General features: G+C 40.1%; 4 protein-coding genes across 4 annotated transcripts; 3 read left to right on the forward strand and 1 right to left on the reverse strand.

Annotated features, from left to right (window-relative positions):
• The first annotated feature begins 1366 nt into the window (after window positions 1-1366).
• On the forward strand, window positions 1367-10109 carry lrp10 (LDL receptor related protein 10). The gene is made up of 10 exons (XM_005807249.3): window positions 1367-1417; window positions 2372-2557; window positions 2676-2708; window positions 3123-3267; window positions 4324-4517; window positions 4600-5150; window positions 5813-6249; window positions 6623-6817; window positions 7937-8066; window positions 8266-10109. Exons 2-10 carry the CDS (start codon window positions 2509-2511, stop codon window positions 8917-8919), a joined length of 2388 nt encoding a protein of 795 aa, XP_005807306.2. The 5' UTR covers window positions 1367-1417; window positions 2372-2508; the 3' UTR covers window positions 8920-10109.
• A 183-nt stretch (window positions 10110-10292) lies between these two features.
• On the forward strand, window positions 10293-16441 carry LOC111611062 (leishmanolysin-like peptidase). The gene is made up of 15 exons (XM_023346682.1): window positions 10293-10328; window positions 11303-11642; window positions 11705-11798; window positions 11937-11988; window positions 12081-12230; window positions 12602-12727; window positions 12833-12914; window positions 13568-13710; window positions 13778-13961; window positions 14032-14101; window positions 14179-14275; window positions 14461-14568; window positions 14966-15097; window positions 15936-16042; window positions 16130-16441. Exons 1-15 carry the CDS (start codon window positions 10293-10295, stop codon window positions 16320-16322), a joined length of 1914 nt encoding a protein of 637 aa, XP_023202450.1. The 3' UTR covers window positions 16323-16441.
• A 91-nt stretch (window positions 16442-16532) lies between these two features.
• On the reverse strand, window positions 16533-20195 carry LOC102227874 (uncharacterized protein DDB_G0292642-like). The gene is made up of 5 exons (XM_005807215.2): window positions 20107-20195; window positions 19005-19108; window positions 18707-18801; window positions 17608-17778; window positions 16533-17521 (listed from the first exon to the last, which is right to left on the reverse strand). The coding sequence occupies exons 2-5, from the start codon at window positions 19099-19101 to the stop codon at window positions 17069-17071; spliced, it is 816 nt and encodes a 271-aa protein (XP_005807272.1). The 5' UTR covers window positions 19102-19108; window positions 20107-20195; the 3' UTR covers window positions 16533-17068.
• A 79-nt stretch (window positions 20196-20274) lies between these two features.
• LOC111610804 (ubiquitin carboxyl-terminal hydrolase 47-like) lies at window positions 20275-25571 on the forward strand. The gene is made up of 12 exons (XM_023345729.1): window positions 20275-20357; window positions 21268-21399; window positions 21481-21577; window positions 21943-22061; window positions 22143-22213; window positions 22888-23013; window positions 23108-23203; window positions 23289-23417; window positions 23497-23625; window positions 23704-23744; window positions 23849-23883; window positions 24586-25571. Exons 2-12 carry the CDS (start codon window positions 21303-21305, stop codon window positions 25380-25382), a joined length of 1737 nt encoding a protein of 578 aa, XP_023201497.1. The 5' UTR covers window positions 20275-20357; window positions 21268-21302; the 3' UTR covers window positions 25383-25571.
• Window positions 25572-27440: the final 1869 nt, after the last annotated feature.

Genomic DNA, 27440 nt, shown 5'->3' on the forward strand with positions numbered 1-27440 from the left:
CATCACAGCACACATCTGCAAAGATTGAGGTGTTTTTTTTTTCTTTCAGTGCGTTTGCAGACTGTAATCTGGCTTTTTATGCTGATTTTGGAGTAATGGCCTCTTCCTCTCTGAGTGGTGTTTCAGCTCATATATGTACAGAACTTGTTTCACTTTGGATATTGAAGCTTTCTCACCCGCTTCAGACTGTAACGTTGCAAGGTCTCGGACTGATAGACACATTTTGCACCAAAACACTGGGGATTCTTGCTTCCTGAACAGCACAGTGGTTTGATTTCTTCTTGTTTTTTATGCTTGTGTGGACTTGTTTGAACAGGTAAACATGGCACATTCAGGCACCTTCAGGTATGAGGTTATCATTTCAAAGGATGAAGGAGATTCGTGGAGGTCCACAGATCTCTTTCTGACATCTTGATAGATTTCATTTATCAACCAGAATACAGTGCTTAACATTTTCTGCATGTTTTATTCAGTATAAATATCTACATAAAGTTGTATATAATATTTTGATGAGTAATAACGGTGTGAGATGGATGTGACCAATCAGGACGTCCCTCTATAATACATGAACAGTGACATCATGAGGGTATCAAAACATGGGAAAACTAACCAAGGTTTTGTTTCTCTTTGACGGTTTTATGTTACTGTTAGCTTAAAGCTAAAAAGAAGAAGATGAAACAACAACAACAAATTCCAATTTCTGTTTTGACCACAAAACAGCTTGTATTTCAATTTAATATCCTGCATTTCAAAAAGAAAAACCAAATAACTCCTGATTTTGTTTGTTTTGTTGTCACTACTGGTTTCTGATGGGAAAGAACGATTACCAAAACATGCCCAAACATTACTCACACATATACCTTTTCAACTGTTCTCTACACAGAATCTACCTGAAGATTTCTATTTCTGTGACACATAATAGAATAAGCCAAAAGGTCGTTAAAAAGCATAACAAAGAGTGAATATTTCTTTTAGCTGTAAGAAAACTAAAGTAAAGATGGATGTACTTCGAAAACCATATGAATTAATAGGGAAGTAAAATACTACTACAATACTTTGCTCATTGAAGTAGTATTTGTATTAAATTGTTTACAATTATTTCTATGAATGAAAAATGACAAGGCGTTTATCCGAGCTGACACTGACACCTGGTGGTGAAAATTCAACATTTCACCGTTCACATCCAATTTAACCAGTCAGTACCGTCCCATTAAATTAACGGATGAACTATAAGTGGTTGCAAATATGTAAAAATGAAGAACTAGCATTTAACTCTCATGAAAATGAGCCACATGCTTATTTTTTATGAATGAAAAGAGAGCCAGCTTGTGTGCGTCACAAGCCCCGCCCACCCTGTCGCGAGCCGCATCACACGGAAGTAGCTCAGAACTTGACAACAAGAGAGGCCCGCAGCACGGTAACGCTTTCGTTCTTTGTTTTTGATGCTTTTACTTCGTCCCTGCCGCTTGTAACCTACATTTTGTGGTTTCTGCGGGTACCAGAACGTTTCGTGTCGCGTTTTAAAGACCTGTCTTGTTGTTTTGTGTTTCATTAACGCGACAGAAAGGGCTGTAAAAATAAAAGCAGAGGATGTAAGCAGCTAGAAGCTAGCTCGCTGTTAATCCTTGAATCCGAAACTGTTTTGTTAATCTGGCCTCACGGGACAGAGTCTTATCAAATAACTCACAAATGTCTGTGGGAAATGACTCAAACGAGACTGAAATTAGTTATATTTTAGAATTAGCCATGTTGAATGTTTGTTACGGGAGGATTTGTTCACGGAAATTGTAGCGTTTGTCTTTTTTTTTTTTTTTTTTTTACCGACGTTGTTGAGTGGATTATGGGAAGGAAGTCTCTGTTTCTGGCGTGATAACCAGACAAAAATAACCTGTTCGTGTCGTGGGCGTGAAGAAAATATCGTCCTATTTTCATTTATTGCCTAAAGCTGTTAAATCACCCATCAAGAACAGCATTAGCTGAAGATTTGACATCTATTTATATTTATTTATGTATTATTAAAAGCGGGATGTTTACTATGTAAGAAACGCTGCTTATAAGATGTACTTCTGAAAAACTAATCTAGATGTATTACTATAACTAAATAATCAGCCGTTTTGAATTTTTATGAAGCAAAAAAAAAAAAGTCTTTTCCCCATAAAACCCAGTTCTGGAAAACAACATTTCAGTTTTCATTGGAAGAAACTTTGTGTCATGGCCCAGCAGGTGATATAGATAATCCTTATAATAATCCAAATATTCAGGGAGACCATTGGTGAATTTGTTATGATGAAAATGGTAGATTATTAAGGATATGGTGGGTTAGTTGACATTGTTGCAATATTTAACAAACTTTGTTTTTTCCTCTTTGCAGGTGAAGTCTTCCTGAACAGTGTGACCCCCACCCTCTAAAATGGAACTTCTCTGACATTTTTTTTTACACTTACTTTTAAACCTTCCAAGTTTTCACAGTTTTAATTAATTTTAAACACAGAGAGCAGATCTGCAGCGATGACAGTCAGTAACACGTTATCTGCGCTCGTTATAATTTCCATAACAGGTGAGTGACGTTATAAAAGTTATTTATATGCTTCTTCAAACTTCCTCATTTGATGCTCTGGTGTGTGTTTCCCATGTGTTTGTTTGACTGGTTCTGTTTTTGCTTCTTCCCCTCTCAGCATGCAGCCATTTTGAGCCTGCTTCCTGCTTTAGTAAGTACATGAACTACCTACAAGAAATTCATGGTTTTGGCTAAACTTTTAAAAATGTTTTTAGTGATTTTTTGTTGTTGATTGAACTAAATCTGTATTTTTAACGTAAGCGAGAACTTCAATTAAGCATAAAATGTTTTCTATTATTTTAATGGTATGAGAAAGCCATGTTTGTAAAGCTTCATAGCTGAGCAAGTAAAAAAATGAGTTAAAAATGGAAAAACATGGCAGTGATTCTTAGTAAATCCTGCCCCATTTCGCTCCTCCTATATACAGAATATTAGTGTGTTTTCATGGGTTACTATCCTTAACATAAATATAACTGTAAATCTCACTTACATTTCATTCTGGTAATGTTGCTGTCTGAAAATTGATGAGTGCATTAATTTAATATTCTGTTTTCCTGTTTGGCAGCCCAGTGCGGGCGCGGCTCTCAGGTCATCGACAGTAAGGTGGGAGAGATCCGGAGTTCTGCGTACCACAGCTGGTCCTACCACTTTGGAGTCATCTATGACTGCTGGATCATCAAGGGCTTGGAGGATGAGCCCATCGTTCTCAGGTACTGATGCTGACCAGGCTCAGTTTTCTTTCCGTTAATAAAAAACTTCAGCAGAGCTCAAAATTTCTACCTTATATACGGCTGCTTTATTAAGGCAAAAACAAAACGAAAATCATTGTTATTGATATTGGGATTATTTTAAAAAATGTTTTCTCATGACACAAGAAAATAAGAGTATATTTGTTAAAGAAAAGCAAGACACAGTCTTATAGGTTGCTTTTTTTTGTTGATTGTAATTTTTTTAATTTTGAATTTTAATTGAAATGTAGATTTGACGAACTGGACATCCCCGGTTTATTTTGGATGGAGGACAAGCCAGTATGAATATCTGAGTTTACTTGAAAAGTAAATAAGTAAATTAGATTATCGTTGACGTGTTTAAATATTTCAGTAAACTAATTCTAAACGTGAAGTGAAGAGTGATGCATTTCAAGTCTCTGTTTCTCTTTAATTTGATGATTATTTTACAGCGAATGCAAACCTCAAATTCAGATTCCCAGAACATTTGAACGTTACATAAGATCAATAAAAATTATTAATTTAATTAAAGCAGCGGCTATCTGTGTTTCTTGTGCAACTTTTTCCCACACCGCCTTTTCCTTCCACTAGACTTTCTTAGAATATACTCGGAAGCAGCACCTGAACAGCCAGGTCTTGTGGAGCTTCTCAATAATCATGCAGGCCACAACATGACATTTCTGTATCAAAAATATGGTTTTTGTTGGTCTTATGTATTATTAAAAATTTCAGAGAAACTGAACTAAGGATTCTCATTGGGTGTAAGACTCAAAATAATCAAAAACCAACTCTTTAAATATATCATCCTCTGTGTGATGAATATATTTAACGTTCACATTTTAAATTTCACCTGTAGGACTCGTTGAAATGTTTCTAATCTGTTTCAGTCACGTTTGTGAGCACCCCAAATAAAACCATATTTCCTGTTGCGTTTTGTTTATAAAATGTTTCTGTCCTGCCGGTTCAACGAGTTGAGCCGACAGATCAAGCTTTGTGTTTGGGTTTTTGCTAATTTGCTGTTTCCACATTCTCCCTCAGCTTTACTCAGTTCTCTGCTCAGTGTGAGAAAGAACGGCTGTCCATCAGATCCTCGTCCGGAGGAGAGCCGCATGTCCTCTGTGGCGACAAGCTGCCGCAGCCGATGGAGTTCCCGGGAGGAAATATTACCCTGATGCACCAGTTTTATCCCCACTCCTACCCCGTGTCGTCATTTATGCTAAACTTCGCCAGAGGTATGAAAGCGGGGCATTTAGGTTTTTTTTTTCTTGCTGAAATCTGTTGTTTTGTCTGAAATTCCTGTTTGCTTCTGTCCAGATTCGGGTTACTGTCCGTTGGAGACGTCGTTCCGATGTCCCGGCGGCCGCTGCCTGCCTCTCTCCTGGCGCTGCAACGGGCAGGTGGAGTGTCTCGATGACGACCTCCATTCAGATGAGGAGGACTGCGACGATTACGTCGACTACGCAGAGCCAAGACCTTTGACCTACACTGACAGGAACAAGGACCGGGACGCCGAGAAAAGCAGGACCGTCGACAAAAGCTGGGGGAAGTCGACGGAGCAGTACATCTTCCCCGACGACTGGTCGCTGCAGAGGGATCCGGGCCGGGCCAGTCCGGAGCAGCCCACCCAGAAGGAGCTTGTCGTCACTCCCACCCCCATTGAGTGGCCCTGTGGGGGGCTGCTTCAGACCTTTTATGGCACCTTTTCCTCTCCGTCGTCTGAGGGCGGCAGGATGTTGTGCATCTGGACACTGGACCCGCAGGACTCGCGGCCGCTCAGGCTGGACCTGCAGCAGATTGTGCTGGGCCCCTGGGACAGACTCACCGTCTACAACCGAGAGGGGGGCAAAGGAGACATCATCAAAAACGTGAGTTTACGTCACGGAAAAACTGCAACCAGATATTTCTAGTAACCCACACTATGTTTCTTTTTAATATCTTTGTTTATTCGTTAGGTTTCTTTGCTAGGGACTAGAGCTGTCGCAATAAATCAATGAATCAATTAATTGCAGAATAACTTAAAACAAAGCCAATCATTTCCATCTGCATATTTTAGTGTTTTTCTCCTTTCTCTCTCTATTTCTACCAAACATTAGATGATAAAAGTCGTCAGTCCGGTGCTTTGGTCTCAACTTTTATAAAGGACAATCTTGTTTACAGAGACTTCATAATTCATTTTATTTGTTGTTTTTGTTGTTTTAATTTATTTGGGATATTTAAAATGTCTTCCAGTGTTAAATGCTCATTATACTTTAAAGTTTATTGGTCTTTCAGAAAGTGTTAAATTATCATTATATGACTTGAAAATGGTCTCAATCTAACGTTCAGCAAAATTTGTTATTGTGAGCCTAATAGGGACAGACACACAATAACAGGCAAACTGAATAAATCAGCAGTCCCATGCCTGTATCATGGTGCGCATGGAGTTAGTTAATTTGCAGCAGAAGTAGTAATAACGTAAAATAATAAAACATATTGGCAACATATGCAAAAATCCTACATATTTTGATGTGTTTCTGCATTCGAACAGATCACCAGTGCGTTTAATTACAAATCTCTCAAAGTGGAGTCCCACACCGGCCTCATGTCGCTGGTGTTCGAGAAGGCGGCCAGCTCCGTGGGGACCGGCTTCAAAGCCACGTTCCACGTGGGCAGCTACTGCCCGCCGTGGGAGAGCCGGTGTGGCGGCGCGGCGGGCGGCTGCTTCACCAAGGAGCAGCGCTGCGACGGGAAATGGGACTGCCCCGAGACCGGCAAGGACGAACAGGGCTGCAGGGGCTGCAGCGAGAACCAGTTCGCCTGCGGCCTGGCGGGGCAGAGAGCGCTGCCGCCCAGCCGCTACCCGGGAACGCCGGTGTGCTACCCGGTGACAGAGAGGTGCAACTACCAGCTGTACTGCACCGACGGCAGCGACGAGAAAGACTGCAGCGTCTGTCAACCCGGGACCTTTCATTGTGACAGCAACAGGTCAGAGTTCACACTGGACACAGTGATCTTTATAAACACATCTGACATGTTATGACAAGGTCATTTATAGTATCGTTTATCATTTATCGCTATAAATTCATTATAAAAATTTGGATTTATTGTCTCTTTAAATCCCAATTAATGATGCTTAAAATCCCTTAAAGCTGTACTTTTTGTCAAGATTTTCTCTTCACTCTTTGAATTAAAGTTTTAAACTGGCTGTTCACATCAGTCATATAATTACAGCCTCTAACGTAGTGTGTTGAAATCGTTCGCTCAGCATCTCTTCATCGTTTCCTGTTGAGTCTTGCAGCGAACAAGTCGGTGGATGAATTTTTCTTCGATAACACTCGGCCCTTTGTTCCCCCTGCAGGTGTGTGTTTGAGAGCTGGCGCTGCGACGGCCAGGTGGACTGTAAGGACGGCACGGACGAGCTCAACTGCACCGTCATGCTGCCCCGGAAGGTCATCACCGCGGCAACGGTGGGCAGCCTCATCTGCGGACTTCTGCTGGTCATCGCCATGGGCTGCACGTGCAAACTGTACTCGCTCCGGACCAGAGAGTACAGGTAACCCCTGTGATCCACTTTCATCCCAAAATTGGTTCAGCTTTCGGAATTTGATTTTTTTGTTTCAAGTGTGGAAATTTTTTTTTAAAAGTTTCCAGATTTCTTTCTTATTCCATAAATGTTTTGTCATTTCTTTGTGTTCTTCTTATCATTTTTCATTCCTTCTTTGTGTCTGTTCTGCCTCCGTTCTGTTTATGTTTCGTGCCCTTCCTTCCTTTCTTCTATCCTGACTGTTTTACCTCCTTCCTTCTTGGTATTCTTCCTTTGTTTTCTTACTTCCTTCTATTGTTTTTCCCATTTCGATTTATGCTTATTTTTCTTTCATTATTTCTTTCCTTGCTTTTTTATTGGAAGAATTTCTAAACTCTTGAAGACTCCAGTTAGCATGTTTACAGGCCTTAATCCTGAATTCAAATAGAGTTTTATATTATATTATTGTAGAATTATACTAAGATTTCTAAAAATGCCAATGATGACTAATGAAGAGTTCCAGAAAAAATGTCAGAAAAGAATAACTCACTCATTCAGCACAACTTGTATGCAGTCGCTACACAAGACTCCACTGCTGAAGAAAAGCCCATTTTTAAGTTTTCTGACTAACATTTAAACAAATTCTGATGACTGAAAAATCTGGAAAAACACAGAAACATTTAATTAAAATATGACAGTCTTGTTTGATTGATTTTGTTAGTTTGAATCAGACATTTAGGATGTTTCTTACTAGACCTGAAACTGCAGTTCCTGAACTACTTTATGATTGGGTTGCTAGTTTGAATCAGCAGATGTAGATTTAGTTTCCCATTAGACCTGCAGATTAATCCTCACAGTTGGTTCACTCTGCAGTCAATCACCTGAGGAAAACAAGAGAAGTTTGTCATGTTCTGGCTCGTCTCGGACCCATGAGTCACGATGAGTGTGCTCATAAAAATGTGCAGCACTTTTTACCAAATCATTAGGGCTTATGAAACCCTCTAGATTACAAAACAAGGTTAACTCACACTAAGATTTTGTGATTTCTTGAATTTCAATTTCCTGTAAAACACAGATAAATTAAAGATGTGTGCTGACATTTCCTGACATTGTGCGAATGCCTCTTAAAACGTCTGTGTTTTGTGGCAGCATGTTTGCTCCAATAAGCCGCTTGGAAGCAGAGATGATCCAGCAGCAGGCTCCTCCGTCCTACGGCCAGCTGATTGCCCAGGGCATCATCCCCCCGGTGGAGGACTTCCCCACAGAGAGCCCTAATGAGGTCAGAGGGCAAGACATGACATCAGCTTTACATCTGATAAAGACTCTCAAATCAAATTTAGCTGGTATTTAATTTTATGGTGTGCTAAAACACACATCGTAGTGAAAACGCAGGTGGTGCTTGCTGAATAGAGGAAATGCGGTCAGGCGATGATGTCATTTTTGACCACTGTTCTTGTCTCCGTTTGCTCCTCCTTCAGACCTCGTCTCTGTCTTTGAGGGGAATCCTGCAGCTCCTCCGTCAGGACGCCTCCAACTCGCCGCGCCGCAGGCGCCGGCCGCGCTTCGTCCGCCGCGTCGTTCGCCGCATGAGGAGGTGGGGCCTCATCCCCAGGACTCCCAGCAGACAGAACCAGACCTCCGGCTCCAACCAGCAGGAGGCGAACTCTGCTGCCCCCGGCCAGGAAGCGAGCCAGTCCGCCCTGGCGCGGTCGTCGCTGGCCGTAGAGGCCGTCAACCAACCGGTGCCTCAGAAACTCGGCCTGCTGGCTCAGACTGAGCAGCAGCAGCAGCTTCGGGAGGAAGAGGCGTCTGCTCCTCTACTTCCTCTCCCCTCTCCGCCCGTCTTCTCCACCCCTCCCCCGCCGTACGCCCCTCCGGCTCCCCCGCAGACCCCTCCGGTCACCGTCCCTCCCAGCAGCCCCTCCCTGGCCTCCATCTTCCAAACAATAGGCCTCAGTATTTCCCTCTTCAGAGCCTCACCCCCTTCCTCCTCCTCCACCAACTCCATGCCTCTTTCGGCCTCCCCTTCCTTCTCCTCTTCCTCCTCCTCCTCTTCCTCAGACGACGAGGTGTTGCTCATCCCGCTGTCCGAGGACAACACCTCAGAGGACGACGTTCCCATGCTCACCTAAAATGACTTCCTCGCGCCTCGTCTTTTTCTCCTCTTAACTACAACCCAGTCTTTCCACTTCTGTTTGACTCTGAGCACAGGAGCGCCCCCTAGCGAGACTCTTCCTCCCTGTGCACGTCCGGTGCCTTTTTAAATTGTTCCGACTTGTTGACACTTTAAATCCAATATCAGACCTCCCTTAAAAATGAAAAATGAAAACGACGGCCATAGCTTGCGTACGTGGAGACGAGTCAGTTTTGGATGCGCACTCAGTTAAATAAAGCTTGGCTGCAAAGAGAAGGGAGACTTTTGCACAGAAGGATTTCCCCGTATCCAGCTACTGAGGCAGGCTACTGTCAGACTGAATGATGGCGTCTGTGTGACTGCAGCTGCGTGAATGAGGTTGCATTTTAGTCTTGCGATAGGCGGTGTGACTGCGTGATCTTCTGCCACTTGCATCCAGTCTGTTAGCTGAGAAATATTAGTAGAAAACAGTCGTTTCCCCTCCGTCTAAGTGCCTTTTAAGGAGTTTCCTGTAGACAGCTGAAGTACATCAAGACGTCCTGGATTTTCACACCGCACACAGAAACACACGCAGGCTCGTATTTGCTTCACGTGGATGCACGTTATCGACACTTTAGCGGCTTTATTATAACTTAGAGAAGAAGAAAAAAAAAATTGCATGTGTACTACTCTGCAAGCTGGCAATAACTTTTCAAAACGTTGTTTCAGTGCAAACCCGTCGACGTGAACCCTTCCCACGTGGATGAATGTAACCAACAAAAAGTAAACGTTTTCAGCGACAATCTCTTCGGTGCCTGACGTAGTGGCAGGTGTGTGTAAGTGTGCGTGACGAAGAGGGCCCCAAATCCTCTACATGACCTCAGCGTCTTACGGGACTCGATTGCTTTCTGACACAGGAGACTTGTGGCGTGCCATCCATGTTCTTATCGTACATTTTAAGGTGTTTTAATTTCAGAAAGCTCTAGATCTTAGTTTTTTTTTTTTTTCCTGCCCTCCTCCTTTAAGTTGTCATTGTGTTTTAATCTTAATTTTGTTGAATGTATTAGGGTCGATGTGGGGTAGCCAGAAGTTTTCAAATTTGCTATGTATTGAGGTAAATAAAAGAGAAAGTGGTTTTATGATTTAATAAGGTCAACTTCACTGTATATAAGTAAAAATGTGGCTGAGATTAAACAATTTGCACTTTTATGTGTCGTGTAATGTTTGTTTTTTTTAAGCGGGGGGTTTTGTTCTCATGCTGCATTGTGCTTTGTATTCGGGAATCCTGCGAAAACAAACGCATACTGATGAGTTAACTCTGTCTGCAAACGTTGGAAGGAAGACAGAAGCTTTTCAGGACAGATGGAGTCGCATCTGTTTTCCAGCTGAGTAATGGAAACATCTGGAGCTGCAGATGTAAGAATCCAGGTAAGTGATCTCTGTCTGTCTCCTTTAAAGCATGTGGGTGCTAACAGGTCGATTGTATTTGAACCTAAAGATTTAAGGCTGCCTTCATTTAGCTGATGAAACAGGAAGTGTAATCCGCTTGCAGCAACTTCTGAGCTGATGTGAAGGAAAGCTTTCGTAAAAATGTTTCAGTTTTTGAAGTTGGACCTGTTTTAACTCCAGTATTGTGCACAAAGGCTCTTGCAAGTAAAATATTCTAATTTGTTCACAGGAAAATAAGTTGATAGCCCGGATGATTTGCCACATTTTTAATATGGATTTCAAAGTCTAGTTTACGTTTCATTTTTGCAGAACTAAATATTGCAGGTTCTATTGTATTTTTTAGTTTTATATATTTTTTTAAGGTTTACTTGCAGCGTGCCATCATGATACGATGCACTATGTTCTCTCAGATCTTTACGAATTATCATGTTTTTTTGTAGCTGTAACACATTTTCTTCCAGTATTTCCCTGTATTTTACTGCATCTGTTTTCCCAGCTTTATCATCCATGTGAAGAAAAACATTCCCACAGGATTCTGCTGCCGCTGTTGTGTTTTACTGTTCAGTGTGGTGTTCATTAATTTCCATCATCATTCATACACTGAACACTTCAAAGTGCTTTACAGAAAGAAATATAGATTAAACACGTTAAAAACTTAAACATCACCAAAAGGGGGAGCATAACAATTTAATTAAAGCAAATAAAATGCTAAGAAATCATAAAAATGATAAATCAATCTTTGACTAAATGTAAAATTAATTCAAGAAACAAAGTTCAGAAGGTAAATGTAAATATGTAACATTCAGATTGTAGTGAACTGAATTTTATTTATACATTTTTATTGATTGGATGTTTAGTTTGTCACTGTTGACAGGTATTCAGCTGCATCCTGATCAAAGCTAAAAATCAAAGTCAAGCTAGCATCTTTAGCCTCATCTTTTTCTCCATCTCAGAGGATCTGGGCATGGACGCTGCTGCTGGTAGCCGTGTCGGACGCTGCAGCCAAACAGAGCCGTGTTTCTGATGAAGCTCAGGTCAGCGTGACTAGAGCTGCATCCATGGAGCCAAGAACCCAGCCAAGCTCTGGACACCAAACCAGACATTCGAGACCTGAAGTCAAGCAGAGGACGTTTCTGGAAAACATAACCCATCCACCTCCCTCCAGCATTTTGCAGCCGATCAGGATAAAAACCTGGAGGGCCAGAGAAAGCTGCAAACTGTCTGAACCTGAGAGCGAGAGGCTGGAGGAGGCTCTGGAAGAGGCTGTGAGGGTGGTGTCGTCTTTACTGTCAGGTAAAAACACAACAAACACACTAACGCATACATGAAGGAAACTAACTCAGTCTATCTGATAGTGAACAGAACTGTGGGAACCTTGATGCTGAGCAGAAACGTCAACAAATACTGCAAGTTTGTCTGGAGGAATTCAAGCCTGCTGAACTACAACAGGTTAGTGTGTTTATATGCAAAGTCACTGGGATTTAAAATTCACTAAGAAATGCTCCAAAGATGCACAAATCCAGGGGACAAATATCATTACTCCACCTTTTTGTATTGAATTTACCAATGACGGGTTTCTGATTCCAGGTGTGGAAGAGCAAACAAAAACTACAGAACTGAAACGTGTCTGGACGTCACAGTAAGCAGCCAGTCCAGTAACTCTGCCGTTTCCCTTCAGATGTTGTCAAACTAAATATCCAGGGCGTTTCCACCTTCCCCCTGCGTGAACAGATCCCAGAAGACCATCTGTCTGGATGCTACGTTTACCCAGAGGCCGACTCTCCTCGCCAGATCGTCATCAGACCAGAAGGAGCCGGACTTCCCGACACCGACTTCCTGATTTACATCCATGTACAGGCCACTGACAAATGTAGAGCAGAGGTAAACATCCAAGTTGGTCAAAGTTTGAGTTTGATTCTGTCTCAGAAATGTTCTTCTTTGTATGTTTTTGTTGTCTCTTCAAAAGAAGTTGACACCACTGTAAATCAGAACATTTATATTTTCCAACGCTGCAGAATAGATCAGATTACAGATTACAGTATCTCAACTGCAAAGGATAGCTTGGATGTAATATCTGGCAGGATTTTATATTTCCAGCTACACCCAGTCAAACTCTTATTATCAATAATATACTTATTTAACCAGATAAATAGACTATAAATACCCTCACCTGGTCTATATTTGTAGTGTGTGACCTGCTGAAGCTCTCTAGTCAAACGTTTGGTAAATTCAGTGTTTTCCTGCTCACTCAGCCTGGCGTCCTCGCCTACGCCGTCCACTGCCAGACGGACGCTGGGGGACGTCCTGTGGCCGGCGTGGTGGTCCTCTGCAGCGACAGGCTGAGCGGCGCTTCCTACAGCCACCAGGCTACAGTTCAGGTTTAAACACAATTATGTATAATTTCAGTTAATCTCCAGAAACGACGTGTCTGAGTCGGTAAAGCAGAGATCAGGTAACTGTGGTTGTGGTTTTCTGCTTCCCAGACTCTGATCCATGAGATGTTTCATACACTCGGCTTCTCCAAAGATCTCTTCAGCTCCTGGCAAGACTGTTCATCAGATCAAGGTTTTTAGAAAACATCTGTTTCTCTCCTTGTGTCTTTTATTTTCTTGGAGGCTTGAAAAGCACAATTTATTTTAAAGGGGCAGTATTATTTAAAGTTCACTCTTTTTAGCTTTACATCAAGTTATAAAGTTATTTTTCATCAAAAAACATGTTGGCTAGATTCTTTAACGCATGTTTGAGAAATCCTTTAATCTCCATGGCAACCATTCAGTTGTGTAAAACGCCTTCGAGGTGCAAGCGTCTCAGCTCCTTCAGACTAGCCAGCAGCAATTAGCAAACCTGGTGAAACTGCACACAAGCTGAGCTCATTATGCAAACAGTGCAATGCTGGTAAAAATGTAGCAAAAATATTAATAGCGGAGCAATGAGGTGATGGCTTCCTATAGGTGGCGTTTACGAGTGGAGGAGTTTCTTAAAGCGACAGAGGCCCAATTTCAAGGTGTTAAATTACAAAGTCACGTTTCTTTTAAGTCATACTTGATACACAAAGTATACAACATTTTTATAACAGCTGACGTTAACACAGTCACTTGATTGAGCAATAAAATGATTCTATGTGGCTGGAAAACTCATAATACTGCCTCTTTAAAACTAGCTGCTTCAATTTAATTTTAGATAAAATTAAATCCACTTCTGTTTCTTTTCTCATGTAGGAGCTTCATGTTCTCCTCGAAATAAAGTGATTCACTCAGACGGATCAGGACAGACGAGGATTTACACTCCAGCCATCGTCTCAGCCCTGCAGAGACACCTGATGTCCTCTGACCCCGAGCTGGGCGGGCCGCTGGAGAACCTGGTGCTGAGAAGGTCAAAGGTCGACAACTCATTTTAACACCTGCCTGACTTTAACCTTTGTTCCTCAGGACGAATCCGCGGGCAAAGTTTCCTCCCACTGGGAGTCCCGGGTCCTGCAGGGATCCATCATGGCGGCGGCGCTGGGAGACCCGACCACAGTCCGGATCGACCCAGTCACGTTAGCGGCGCTGCGGGACACGGGCTGGTACTCTGTGAACTTGAGCCGGGCTCAGAGTCTGGTCTGGGGAGACGGTAAGAATCGACATCCAGCATGAACAGACTAACCCTGCAGGCGGATTCAGGTTGAATTTTATTTTATCAGGTCAAGGAGCCAAATTTGGTTCTCTGTCCATCTGCAAGGACAATTCCTCAACCTTCTTCTGCTCCGGAAGGTAACGCTGTAGCTTAGCATCTGTTCTTAGCAGGAACATCAGTTCTCATCATGTATGTTTTTCCTGATTGCTCTTAGTGGAGTTGGATGTCACTTCCTTCACCTCCACAAAGGGAAATGTCAGACGGATCCGTACCTGGAAGGTTGTCGGGTCTATAAGCCGCTGGAGAATGGAGTAAGTTGTCATCTTTAGCAAAAAGGAAATCATTTTTTTATCTCCCTTCTGTTTACTTTTATTATATTTTCCTTTTTCCTTATGTCCACATATGTGTTTTTAAGTTGCTGAACTGTCACGGTGGGTCCTGTTACATCTGTTAAAGTTTTTTTGTTTTTGTTTTGTATCATTTTCCTCTTCTTCAGAGTGAATGCTGGAAGAAAGAAAACACAAGATGGTCTCCCGCAGAAAACTGGAGCGGAGAGATTTTTGGCTTTGACAGCCGCTGCTTCTTCTCCAGCCTCATCAGACGGGTGTGTGAGGGTTTCTGCTAAAAGATATTAAAGCCTTACAGGATGATGATGTCAGAGGAAGATCAAAATGCAATTCCCAGAAGGTTTTAGGTTTAAGCTTAATTAGATATTTTTATTATATCCTCTATTAGATCTTCATTCAAGCTATAGTCTATGAGATGGAAGATATGTAAAAAGAAGAGTGAAACTAAAATATAAAACAGACATGAGATCTGTATTCACACCCACAACAAATCTAATGGCATTTTGTTAATTGAAAAGTATCAGCTTGTCGTCAGTTTATGTTTTTGTGCATATAAAGGAATAAATCTGGTAGTATTTTAAATATTGTTCCAAATACACTGACTGTATTTTTTGTTTGACATCATTTCCTCTTCCTGTCTTTCATCTGTGCCAGGGAGGCGACGTTTGGACCAGCAGCTCTGCTGAGGGTCGCTGCTACAGACACAGATGTTCTGGACCCAACAGGTACCAGATCCAGGTGTCTGGCTCTGAATGGGTGGACTGCCCAGCAGGGGGCGCCGTTCAGGTAAGATGCCATGTTACCTGAACACGAGGGCTTCCGTAGATATTTCTAAAAAAGATTCTTTTGGAAAATAAATGAATCAACAATAAAACAAACATCATCTCTTCAAATAAAGACAGTTTTGTTTGTCTCTACAGAGTTAAACTTATACATTAGCATTTTATGAAATTTTATTTGCAATTTAAAATTTGTGCAAGCATTGTACATGTGCGATCAAATAGTTTAACACTGACAGGTGTGTTTTACAAACGTAGGTGCATCAATTTTTCCTCTTTTTTGTTTGAAATATAACATTTAATGTTTTTTTTGTTTTTAACATTTGTGAACAGAGTAGCCAGATTTATGTTAATGTTATTAGCTGAAATGTCTTATCAGTCCAAAACCAGCCTGCTGAAAGACAGACAGATGTGCTTAGAAAACATTGTCTTATTTTACCAATAAAATCTAAAAAAAAACAAAACAAAGAACAAAACATGCAAATGCCATTTTTGTTCTGAGATAAACTCACATGCAGTAAAATTCTGCTTTACCTCGGATGATAACAATGTTTTTGTCGAAGCCTGAAGATGAGAGGTTTTATTTTCAGTAAAAAGCTTTAAGACTCAGTTCGGGTCTTGGTGGTTCTGTTAGATGCTTTGCCTCACTGCAGAGCTTTGCTCTGTACCGGCATCAACTGGGGGTGAGTGATATTCATATAAATGCCATACATGTGCAAATAAAACTTTCATAATGTATTAAATGTTTTTATTAGTCTTTAGTTCATTATGGAAACATAAGAAATGTGTGAGACTTTTAACTATAACTCCACATATAAACATAAACAGGATTATGTTCCTCTCAGGTTAAAGGATACAGAGGCGAAGTGTTTTGTCCTGACAGACGGTTGTGTCTCTACCCTGATGTTTCTCCTCCTATAGACAGAAACTCATCCTCTGGTTTCACCACATGGTGAGTATGACTTCAACCAGAGACTGGTCTGCTCTGCAGCATGATGCTGCATCCACTAAATGAATATTTCTGGTTTCTGTTCAACAGCGACCCTGATGGGAAAATCGTTTCACCCCAGGATGTGACCTGGTCTCCTCTCAGGTCAACTTCACAGGCCATGTGGTTCTGCTCCAGTGCTGCTGTGTGCGTGTTGGTCGCTCTGCTGGTTTCATACTGGAAACGTAGGACCTGTATGTTCAGGAGCAGCTCTGTGGCTCCAGAGGACCACAGCCACCTGTAGAAAACCGACTTAAAAAAACAAAACAGAACCGTGACGCTGAAATCTGAGATGGTTTATAAAAATGACAGGATGATTTTAATAGGTTGTTTATTTCTCATTTCAGTGGCAGTTAGTGATAGTTCAATGAAAACACTGTGAACCTGACAGGGCAGCGATAAATGATAATATTTAAACAACATCTTGAGGAAAGAAAAGACTTATGTATATCTCTTTTTTTTTTTTTACAAAATAGCAATAACTCACAGATGAAGATGGAATCACTGTTGGTATCATCTGTCTTGATATATGTGTCTATCTTGGTTGTTCCTCTACAAAATGCTACTTTTTTCATAAGGTGCTAAATAAAAGAATCACAGAAGCATGACTGCAACATTCTCAGCAAAAAACTATTAATATGTATGTGAATTTGAGCCTTGAATGTTAGAAATGTGATTAAAAACAAAATCAACACAATGTATAACTAAATATATTTTACATGTAGCCAGAAAGAATTAGAAAGAATGTTAGTATCCTATCAAATAAGAAATCTCCCTTTAATGCTCAAAAAGTTTTCAACAATTCACTATGTAAACTTTCAAATGTGACTTACGTACTGTAAACGTTTTATAACTAAAGTTTTAAAGCTGGAATATTCACGAATGACGCAAACATTTTCTGTACATGAAATAATTCTTAAGATATCCTAAACTTCAGAACTCCTCCTCTATGTTTCTGGTGAAACTGTCCACCAGACAAACCGTCCTCCATCACTTCTTCCACACGGGGATGTGGCTCTGCCTCGGCGCCACGCCGCCGGGACAGATCCTGTACGGTGAGCTGCTCTGGCAGCACTCGCTCTTCGGTTTCAGGCAAACGAAGCAGAACGTCAAGCGACAGCGAGGACACGTCACGTTTTTACAGTACATCCGGTTGTGCTCCACCTTCATGCCGCAGACGGGACAGGCCCGGACCGAGGGGCAGCTGGTGACGCCCTCCACTTCGGGCAGGCTGATGTCCTTGCAGGTCTGCAGGAGCTGCAGGTCCCTGTTGATGCAGCCGTCGTTGCTGCAGCGATCCGACCGAGGCCCCGAGCCTTTCCACTCCTTCTGACACTGCCAGCAGAACTGGTAGGTCTTCTTCTGGTCAGCGGTGCAAATGACACACTGGACACACAGGTTGGACAGATCCTTCCTCTCCACGGTGGTTTTACATTTTGGACACTGATGCAAGGAGAAAGGTTCAGCCGCCAAGTTCCAGTGTTTTATTTAGTTTAAAAAAAAAATATGTGGATCATTTGACGACTCACCGACTGAACCTCGCAGTACTCTGAGACGGACAGGGAGGCCATCTTCTGCTCGAAATACTCCATTTCATCAACGCTCAGGTCAGCCAGTCTGCGCACCTCCTGGTACGACCACAGCTTGTTGCACAGCTGGGTTCCCTCCACCACCGCAGGACATCTGAATTTATGGTTACCCTTAAAGAAATAAAACACGGTTAATTCGGAACAAAAGGACAAAACTTTTATTAAAAACCAGACGCAGTAATATCCCTGATCGGAGGTGAAACACAGGTTTGGGGCTGACAATAATTTTGTTGCTTCTCAATCTTTATTTAACTGAACTCTGACTGTGACTGATTGACTTACAGCATCATTTTAGGTATTAAATATTACAAACTTGACCTGCAGGTGTGGGTGGAAATAAAACACATGAACTAAAAGCAACAAATTTAAAGACTAAAATGTTTTACTTGAAAAATGTATAGAAGAGGGAGTTAAGAGAAACTATCAAATATTTTTTAGTCTTTAGATGTTGAGTATCTGTAAACTGTGTATCTACTGCAGCTACTCAATAGTTTCTACATTCTCACAATGTTTTCAGACGTCTTTTAAACTTGTTCTTACTACAACAGCTGATGTAACTTTTCTCATTTATGTGAACTAAACTTTCGGTTCCAGATACCTGCAGGTCAACGCTTCTGTTTAAAATGAGAGGTTTCAGCAAAACAAAGTCAGATTTATGATGCTTATAACTGCTTTATATAACAGTGTACTATCAATTCAACCCATAAACCTAAATGTACTTTTCATTTTTATTTTTTGCTAATGCTTGTCCCTACAGGAGATGTTATAATTTGAGAACTGGACATCAAATCAAATTTTTAACCCAATAATCTGATTAAGATATTCAGAATTATATGACAGATATGGGGAGTGTATTTGTTTTTCAAACTTTCTAGCATATAACATGTGACTGTCTTGATCAAATCTTTCATTTGGCTTCTTTTGGTGGCCCAGTGCTCTTGAAGCCTGTAATCTAGTATCTTTGCCTTATGCGTTGGTTTGTTTCTGGTCAGACAGTCTAGATAGTTTTTAAAGTTTGCATGAAGAGTCTTTAACGTACCTCGTCCAGCTGGATGCGACACCACTGGGTCAGGGAATCAGGAGTGACCGCATGGCCGCAGGACATTTCAGCTCTGAGAGAATTAAAATCAGAAGCTGTGGAGATTAAAAAAAGTTGTACATCAGATATACAGTGGCTAATTTAAATAGAAAATGAGGCTAATTCAAATAACAGCAATGGAAAACAGGTAACTCTGTTGGGTTTGGGGCCGTGAGCTGCTGCTCAGTTTGCCTTGAGCTTGTTTTGGGAGCCATCTTGTTTTATTGCCGGGTCACAGAAAAAGAAAGACATTTCTTACACACTGGATCCAAGTCATCTCCCCTGTTCACGAACTTCAGAGTTTTGTCAAGTGGGTCGTATTTCTTCTCCGGTGAGTCCTGCTCCTGAATGCTCATGTTGATCCTAAGAGAAAAAAAAATCACACATAATTCATCCTGTTGCACATAATCAATAGAAAACAGACGGACTTAGAGCTCCAGAGAGATTTGTTACTTTAACAGTTGATTTGCACAAAATGAATTACTTCAAGGTTTTAAGACACCCCAGTAGTCATAATGTTATGACTGATTTGGTGTGAGATGGACAAGAGATACAAAGTCCCATAAACCCTCAGATGGAAAATTGGGAAACATCCATTTAAGGAGTCATCTTAGCAGCACTTCTCATGTTTAAAATGTGTTTATCTTTGTATTTAAGCCTCTGGATGTGTTTATAAAATGCAACACTTGTGTTTTCAATATCCATATGATAAAAGCGAAGGTCAGCAATGCCTGTGTTTTAACACGCACAAGACTTTATGTGTTTAAGACATGTTTAAAATGAACCAATGACTTTCAGAACACACACACAAAGCTGATATGATTTTAAACAGCTGGGAAAAGTGGCTTTGATAGTGAAACTGTGATCATTTACCATTAGAAATAAAAATAAAACTGTTTTTGGTATTTGTTTTAATTCTGAGTATATTCTAAAGGGGACAGTTTGACTCAAATAAACCGCACAAAATGCAAAAATAAAAGAGTCTTTTACGCTGGTTAGTTTTTACTAAACTTCCTGAGCTGATCAACTGTAAACAATAAAACAAACAATAAAGATGATTCACTCAGGGAAATACCTGCTCCTCCACACTGACAATGAATTATACAGAGCTTCCTAAACAGGCACTTAATCTGGGTTAATTTGGTGAAAAAAAAGTCTAACAGAAGTAAGTGGTTAAAGATTTGAAGAAATGAGAAAACACCCTTAAAAAGACTAAAATAAAGCTCTTATTTGTAGGCAGCTGCTAATAAGACACATATTTACATAGATTTGTTCAGTGATGCGCAGTTATAATGTAGGTTTATACGATGCTGTCCATACATTTAACATATTAACTAGAATGCGTTGGGTGTTTTCCTTACCTTGTGCCAGTTTGTAGTCCTAACAACTTCCACCTTTAACTCTGAAACCCGGAAGTAGATCAGCGACCCTGAAACGCGCAGCTCTGGAGGAGTATTTTACCCAGATATTCAGGTTTTCTGTGAAGTTTTTAAAAGTCTGTCCAGCAGCAGATGGTTCTGTTAGTTTCGGCTTACTTCTCCTCTTTCTTCCTGTTCGGACTGATAGCGAAAGTGAAAGACAGCAGCGGTACAACATTCAGTCTGCCCGCTCGGTGAGTATCCTCGGTTTTGTTACCTCCCTTCACTTTACGCACCGTTACAGTTTTATCACAGCTGTTATCGCAGCACTAAGGTGTAGTTTGCTGCATTCGCTTTGTGATAAAAGTGTTTTTATCGTTTTTCTGGTTTATATTTGTGCATAAAGTTAACTTGTTGAAATCACGGAGGAGAAGCTGCGTGGGTTTCAACAACACCCCCCAAACACAGCAGCTGCTTTCACTGACCCCCAGTCTGTGCTCACATTCATAACGGGTTAATTTATACTAAAAATATATCAAATATTTCACCGTCGTTGTAATATGAGGGTATAAATCGTGTTTTATGACGCTGTTGTTATCATTTAGGCGGGATAATTCATACGGTTCTTATCCTACTGGTCGACTGATCGTTATTTTTCAAAGGCCGATTTTTAAAAATCAGTTTATAAAAAACAATGATCTGAAAGTTAAAATTAGCATTTTTTTTTAGCACAGTCTTGTTTTTCATAACCTTCATTGTTTCCAAATATTTAAAAAAACAACTTCATGCACTTTTAAAAAAGTTAATTATAAAGTAAAACTTTTGGGCAGAGGTTGCTAGAGTGACACTGCTTTAATATATTTTTACTCAAGTAAAAATAAAAGGCCAAGTGATAAAAGACCATCATTCCTGTAATTTTCCTGTTACTCGCTACATTCTTAGTCTGATGAAGCTCAAATTGAAATGTTTGTCCATTTTCATTATTTTTGGACCTGGTAACCAGCTATGCAGTATGGAGTTGTAGCATCACGTTGCATGTTATTTTCCTTCAAGGGGAAAACCATGAGATTCTGTGCCATATCGTTTATTGGTTTTCTAAATGATTTTTCTTGATCTCTGAAACTGTTTTATACTAAAATCTGCTTTGCCTTTTTGTCTTGACAGGATGAATCACTGTATGTAAAAAATAAAACATTAAAATGCCACGATGTCCAAACCTCGATTCAAAATATGGAAGCATAAATCATTACACGGTAATGAAATTCAGAGAGAAACTCGAAAACTTGTCCATCTCAGGTGGGTGAGGCTCAGTAAACCATTCAGATTCAGTTTGTTTATAATATTGTGAAAGTGGTTTTGTTTCTGCTGCGTTTGTAGATCACCAGGGCCTGAGCAGTCCGGGGCTGACCTGCTATCTGAACAGCGTCCTGCAGGTCCTCTTCATGACCGAAGAGTTTAGGGAAGCAGTGAAAAGGTTTGGGACCTCAGTCTTATATTTTAAAAGAAATTAAATCAAAATCCTTCACAGGTTCTTATACTGATGATAATTATGTATTTAGTGTTAACATCAGGCCTTGTGTTCTTCAGATCCACACTGTTTAAAGGAAGCAGATTATGGCTGTTTTTATGATAAATGTCACTTATCATCACAGGGATGGGTTAGAAAAAATGAATGTATGAACCATATGATGTTTACAAAGTCATAAGCAAAAAGGTTAGGACTATTACATGGATGACAAGTGAAGAATAAACATGTCGATTCAAAGTGAGAATAGTTGAAACTTGCAGATTGTAACTTTAAGTGATAATATTCTTTCTTTGCTTCTCTCCTAATTGAAGAGATTGGAGTAAAAGTCCAACAGCAACCATTGATTTCCACCTGGGGGAGCTTTTCTATACTTTAGAGGGAGGCATGGCCAAAACACACAACATCACAAAAACATTGGGCATCAAAGACGGTAAGTTTGGACCAGCGGTGAACTCTCTGACGTCCTGAGAAACACTGAAACTTTTCTTTTCTCGCTCATTTGTGCTGTTAGTTTTTGAGCAACGTGACGCTGCTGAGTACTTTGAGAAGATCCTCTGTCGTACCAATCCAGACGCCGCTGAGGTAGAAAATATATAAATTTATATTTATTATCAAAAATGCAAGATGGTATTTACTTCATATATTAACAGTATTATATTGCAGAGGAATAATATAGACTGAAAACTAAATCGATTTGTCACAAATATCACATATAAATTTCTGAAATATTTTGATAATTCCTTGATTAAATATTAAATTAAATATTTCTTTTCAGTTTTGTGTTAAAATAAATTCAGAAATATACACAAAGTTTCTGTGTCTTGCTGTATTAAAGAAACGTGTTGACTTTTTTTTTTAAAGCAACATCCCTCTTTAAATGTTGTAAATATTATTTACTTTTTTGTGATTTAAAAATATGAAAGCATGATCATTTATTTACAACAAACAATGAAAAGGCTGCAGTTGCCATGTTGCATGGATACTCTCGCCTTTAGGCTGATACTTAATAGGATCCCATTTTGATTTTATTTTATTAATCATCCTATTATTTTTACTGAATCTGTTTTAACTGTAAATTATTTTTATGGACTTTGTGAGATTTTGCTTTCATCTTCTTATTTTTCTTATTAACATAAAAAGTGGCAGATTTTTAGCATTCGATAGTTTTGTATCTTGAAGTAGAATCCATTTTTACTGTTTTTTGTTTAATTTTTAAAGTGTCACTAAAACAACAGTAACTTCTTTCTCCTGTTTAGATATTCAAAGGTGAGCTGAATCATAAAACCACCTGTTTAAACTGCAAGAAGACAAACAATTCGAAAAACTTCTTCTGGGTCCTACCGCTGTCAATGGGAGACTCAACGTCTAGAAGCTACAGCGTGGTACTATTTTATTTTTTATTACAGTTCATGTTTAACTCACATTATTCTGGAGCAACAATAATCTGCAGGATTAACCAGTCTTCTCTGTTTCCAGCTGAAAGGTTGGAGGAGTTTCTTTAAGGCACAAAGAGTCTGTAAGGACAACCAGATGTTCTGCAGTCACTGCAACCAAAAGCACGACGCCGACGCTGTGAGTCAGGTTTTGTTTTTCAATGTTTTCATCGCAAACGGCAGCTGCCTCCTCTACATGCAGCTGTTTTGATCGTACAACCCAGGAGTACGAGATGACGCACTGTCCAGATGTTCTGACGCTGCTGCTGAAGAGGTTCTCCTTCGACTACCAGCAGAACCGTTACGTCAAGCTGAACTGCAGAGTTGATGTGGCCCAGACTTTAGAAATCAAGGTGTTTACCAATATATTCCCACATATGAGATCAGTTTTAGCTTCTTTTTATTTTAACTTGATGTGTTTCTACTCTTCAGAACTGCAGGTACGACCTCTACGCTGTGGTTCATCACTTCGGTGATCTGATGGGAGGCCATTACACTGCAGACATCAAGTCCTTTGAAACTGGAAACTGGTACTGCTTCAATGACAACACCGTTAAATGTGTAAGTCTGTTTTTTTGTTCATAAATAGTTGAATTTTTCACAACGTGAAGGTTAAATAACTTGTTTAAAATCTTGCAGATCAATGAAGTGTATGTTAAATCTGGACAAAACCAAATAAGGTAAAATAACTTTAACACAACAATGATGTGATATTTTCTGTGAAAATCTGTCCTTGTTCTGATTTCTGTTTTTGTTTTTCTTTTACTTCGATCCATTGAAACAGATCATCGACAGCTTATCTCCTGATGTACAAAATGAGTAAGTTTGCAATTATTTCACCCCCAATACTCCTTAAGGTTATAGATTTTCCTTTTATGACTCTTGAAAATGTGAAGTCATTGCACTGCAGCAATGATGAATACCATTTTATCATCATGTTCTAGATCTGGTGGTCAGAATTGGATGATTGCTTTTATATTTATTAAAGGTCTCAATAAAATTCCTGCTATGAGGAACTTCCTTTTAAAATCAAAACTAAAAAAAGTTTTATAAACCCAAGTGGGCATAACCTGTTTGTCCCGGAGTCGGGATTATTGGGCATGATTTGAATCTCTTTTATATTAAATCTCAATAGTATTGATGATATTGAAAACATGCTGTTTGAAAAATCAATGGGAGGACTCCCCCTTCTGGCCACTCTAAAGAATGCAGGCTCTTATGGCATAAACTTAATCTAAACTCGCTGGTATGAGAACAACTAGGCTGCTGCACATATGTAGATGGATAACGGAGCATTTTGAGGTGTTTCACTTCTCTTTGTCTCTATTGTTTATATAGACCATATGCAGAAACTACAGCATATGATAAGATTGTGTTACCTAAACAAAAGAATCTTTTCATTTCTTATCAAACGCTACTTCCATTTTTGTTTTAATCCTACCAAAAGCTCGTTTTTTTGTTGGAATAAGACGGCCTCTGCTGTTTATTTTTATTAACATCTGTATCTGTTTCTGTTCACAGTGAGTGGACGGCCCGAGGAGACTGATGGGAGCGCTATGGGAGATTGTTTTCTTCTGTCACCTGAAATGGGAGACAGATGTAATGAGGCAAAACCAAGAGACGATCTTGTTTTTGAAGATCTCCTGAAAACTGAAAGCCATATAGAAGACATGTGGCATTTGAACGGTGATATGACCAGAGATGTTGAGTTCAAGAAGAAACATTCAAACTCTTCCAGAGGAAGGAATGAACAATTGAACCAAAGAGCAACACAAAGGAAACCAGAGGGATTCATGTGGCTACCAGCAGACACTGAAGCAAAGGATTCAAATGTGCAAATGTGTTATAATAACACAGATAAATTCTCAGACCGGATGTTTCAAAGCTCCAGCTCTCCTATTAGAGATAAAGGAGTAAATGAGTCCAGGGACAAACTGGGTAACTATAAGACAAACAAAGATCTTTATTATCACAGCCCTACAAAAGGAAGAGTCGAGTCTGGAGGAACCACAGATGTGTTTTGTTACGGGGAGGATCCAGCTGTGGCGTCAACACAAAGAAATGGCCTGACATTTACTAGAAAGACTTGTAGCAATGGTGTTAACGCGTCAGATTTATCACATATAGGGGCCTCACAGTCTCTCAGAACAGAAACTGGATCCAGTGGTTTGCAACATTTTAGGACAACATCAAAAAGCTATCAGGGAAAAGAGAGAACTGGTACGACAGACGGCAGCTTGAGACCTAAGATCCTGGAAAGGGAAAAACGTTACAGCCCAGGCAAGAGGAATCAAACAATAAAACAACACTGGAAATGAAAGAACACATGTTTATTTTAAAGTAAGGTTTGAAACATTTCATTTAGTGTTGTCAGTTTCTGAGGGCAGTTTGTCTCTTAGATTTACTGTTTGAATTATTAACTATTTTCTCTGAAGTTGATATTCACTCAGGAGGTGATTGAGCTATTAAAACAGAAATCGGCATTAAACTATTAATTATTTGTTCTAGTTAATGTCTTGTATTTCACTGATGTTTCTTTGCCACATTATGAGTGTCAAAAGGACACATTTCTTTCTCTGTTTTCTTGTTACTTACGTCTGAACCACATGTCTTATCGGCCGTAGCTTTTCTATACTCTGCATAGAACATGCTTTCCCTCGGATCCCACACTTTAAACACTCCTACCTGCTACAACTTGCACACTGAGAAGAAGAAAGTAAAGTAAATGAACGTGTAGGTCTTGAACCACACCTTGTCAATGCAGACGACACGTTCTGTCACATAAACACCAACGGTTACGGGACAAATGTCCCGCACATCTTCACTTTCAATTGAGATCACTTCTTAGGTTTCAAGACAAGTTCCCAGGTAAAAACATCACAAGTCCTTCAGGTGTTGATTTGCGAATGAAGACCCAATTTAAAGTTATGCTTGTTGTAGGATTAGAGGAGAGAACTAAAGGTGTTTAGATAAAGTTTTTCTGGTTGTATGTAGATAAATTGTCTTTTCTAATCAAGAGACATGAAAACACCTTATATTTCAATGAACCGCTAACTCATGATAAAACCAAACGTGATTTTTCTCACTTCTCTTTGGTCAATGCCCTATAAAATAAATCGTTGAATAAACTTGAGGTTAAGACATCAGGACTATGAAATGCTACAGACCTGTAGCGTTTCTTTAATGTTTATGGATTAGAGCTAACTGAAAAACAGGAAGACATGCTACTAGACAATAATGAGAATATAAAACATCTCTTAAATTAATACTGCAAATATCTACCATACACTATTTTGATATGTTAATAAAAATCACTACCTGCTGCTAATCGGGTATCTTTTAAAGTTATTCAGTTTAAAAATGTCAGTATTTTTAACATAGAAAAAAACATGCTGTATTTTCTTCATAGCACATTGTTACAACCCGTCTGTGGGCAACCAGATTGCAACATGAAAGATCCAACCTCATCAGACCTCAAGCAGCCACAAGAGACAATCTTTTATATTGTATGCAATGATTTATTGTAAAACAAATGTAAAATGACAGAAACTGAATATGAAAAGAAACAGCAGTTCAACCCTGCAAAGCTCCATATAACAGAACAAGCAGAAATCATGTTGCGATGAGAGGAGGAGGGACGAAGAGTTGCCTTGGCTTCCTTCACATGAGACGCTGTCCACAGGTCACCAATCCATCTTCTACAGTCATTGACATCCTTGAATCAACAGCGGATGCCTGCACAGTCAAATTTACATATTAGCCTCACCTTTGCCCTCCCCTAATAATGTGTGTTATGACACCAGTCATAACACACGTTCAGTTTTAACCAACTCCTTGCACTATTTGCTTTGTACGGAGGGTCTGTGCTCTCGGCTGTTGATAAACGATTGCTTCCTGGAGACGTGGGCTGTGTTGAGGTTTTAAATTTTACCCAACTGCTAAAAACTGACAGCGACGTATGGAATGAGCCAGTTCAATGCTATGAAGCTTACCTGAAACAGCGTGCGCTGTGAACAGCCATCCTCCATTGAGGAGAGAGAAGTACTGAGCTGAATGAGGCGGCTGTTAATGTTACTTCAATATCTGGAAGTGTGGCCAACATGGACTCAACGGCTTTGCTCACTTCCTCTGCTGCCTTTGCTAAAACTACCAACAGGCTACAATCTAAAATGGTGCAGAAAATCAGTGTTATTCTTCACAACATCTCCTTCTGTTGGCCTGATTGAAATTCTACCAGGGGAATCAAAGTAAATGGGAGAAATTAAAGACTCTCTGTGAAGTGAGGTTTTAACCTGAACAGTACAAGAAGGCGATGGGCCAGGCTAGTTCAGTTTTGTTTTACTGCTAAACTATTTTCTTGTCTTCTGCTTAGATTG

Source organism: Xiphophorus maculatus, chromosome 14, assembly GCF_002775205.1.
Source record: "Xiphophorus maculatus strain JP 163 A chromosome 14, X_maculatus-5.0-male, whole genome shotgun sequence".
Classification (NCBI taxonomy): Eukaryota; Metazoa; Chordata; class Actinopteri; order Cyprinodontiformes; family Poeciliidae; genus Xiphophorus; species Xiphophorus maculatus.

Coding starts and splice junctions, on each gene's coding strand:
- lrp10 (XM_005807249.3), top strand. CDS start 2,509: ATGACAGTCAGTAACACGTTATCTGCGCTCGTTATAATTTCCATAACA. Junction 2,558..2,675: donor CGTTATAATTTCCATAACAG/GTGAGTGACGTT, acceptor TTCCCCTCTCAG/CATGCAGCCATTTTGAGCCT. Junction 3,268..4,323: donor GATGAGCCCATCGTTCTCAG/GTACTGATGCTG, acceptor ATTCTCCCTCAG/CTTTACTCAGTTCTCTGCTC.
- LOC102227874 (XM_005807215.2), bottom strand. CDS start 19,101: ATGAGCATTCAGGAGCAGGACTCACCGGAGAAGAAATACGACCCACTT. Junction 18,802..19,004: donor AGATGACTTGGATCCAGTGT/GTAAGAAATGTC, acceptor TAATCTCCACAG/CTTCTGATTTTAATTCTCTC. Junction 17,779..18,706: donor GTCGCATCCAGCTGGACGAG/GTACGTTAAAGA, acceptor TATTTCTTTAAG/GGTAACCATAAATTCAGATG.
- LOC111610804 (XM_023345729.1), top strand. CDS start 21,303: ATGCCACGATGTCCAAACCTCGATTCAAAATATGGAAGCATAAATCAT. Junction 22,214..22,887: donor CCAATCCAGACGCCGCTGAG/GTAGAAAATATA, acceptor TCTCCTGTTTAG/ATATTCAAAGGTGAGCTGAA. Junction 23,745..23,848: donor TCTGGACAAAACCAAATAAG/GTAAAATAACTT, acceptor CCATTGAAACAG/ATCATCGACAGCTTATCTCC.
- LOC111611062 (XM_023346682.1), top strand. CDS start 10,293: ATGGAAACATCTGGAGCTGCAGATGTAAGAATCCAG. Junction 11,643..11,704: donor GGTGTCGTCTTTACTGTCAG/GTAAAAACACAA, acceptor TCTATCTGATAG/TGAACAGAACTGTGGGAACC. Junction 12,231..12,601: donor CTGACAAATGTAGAGCAGAG/GTAAACATCCAA, acceptor CTGCTCACTCAG/CCTGGCGTCCTCGCCTACGC.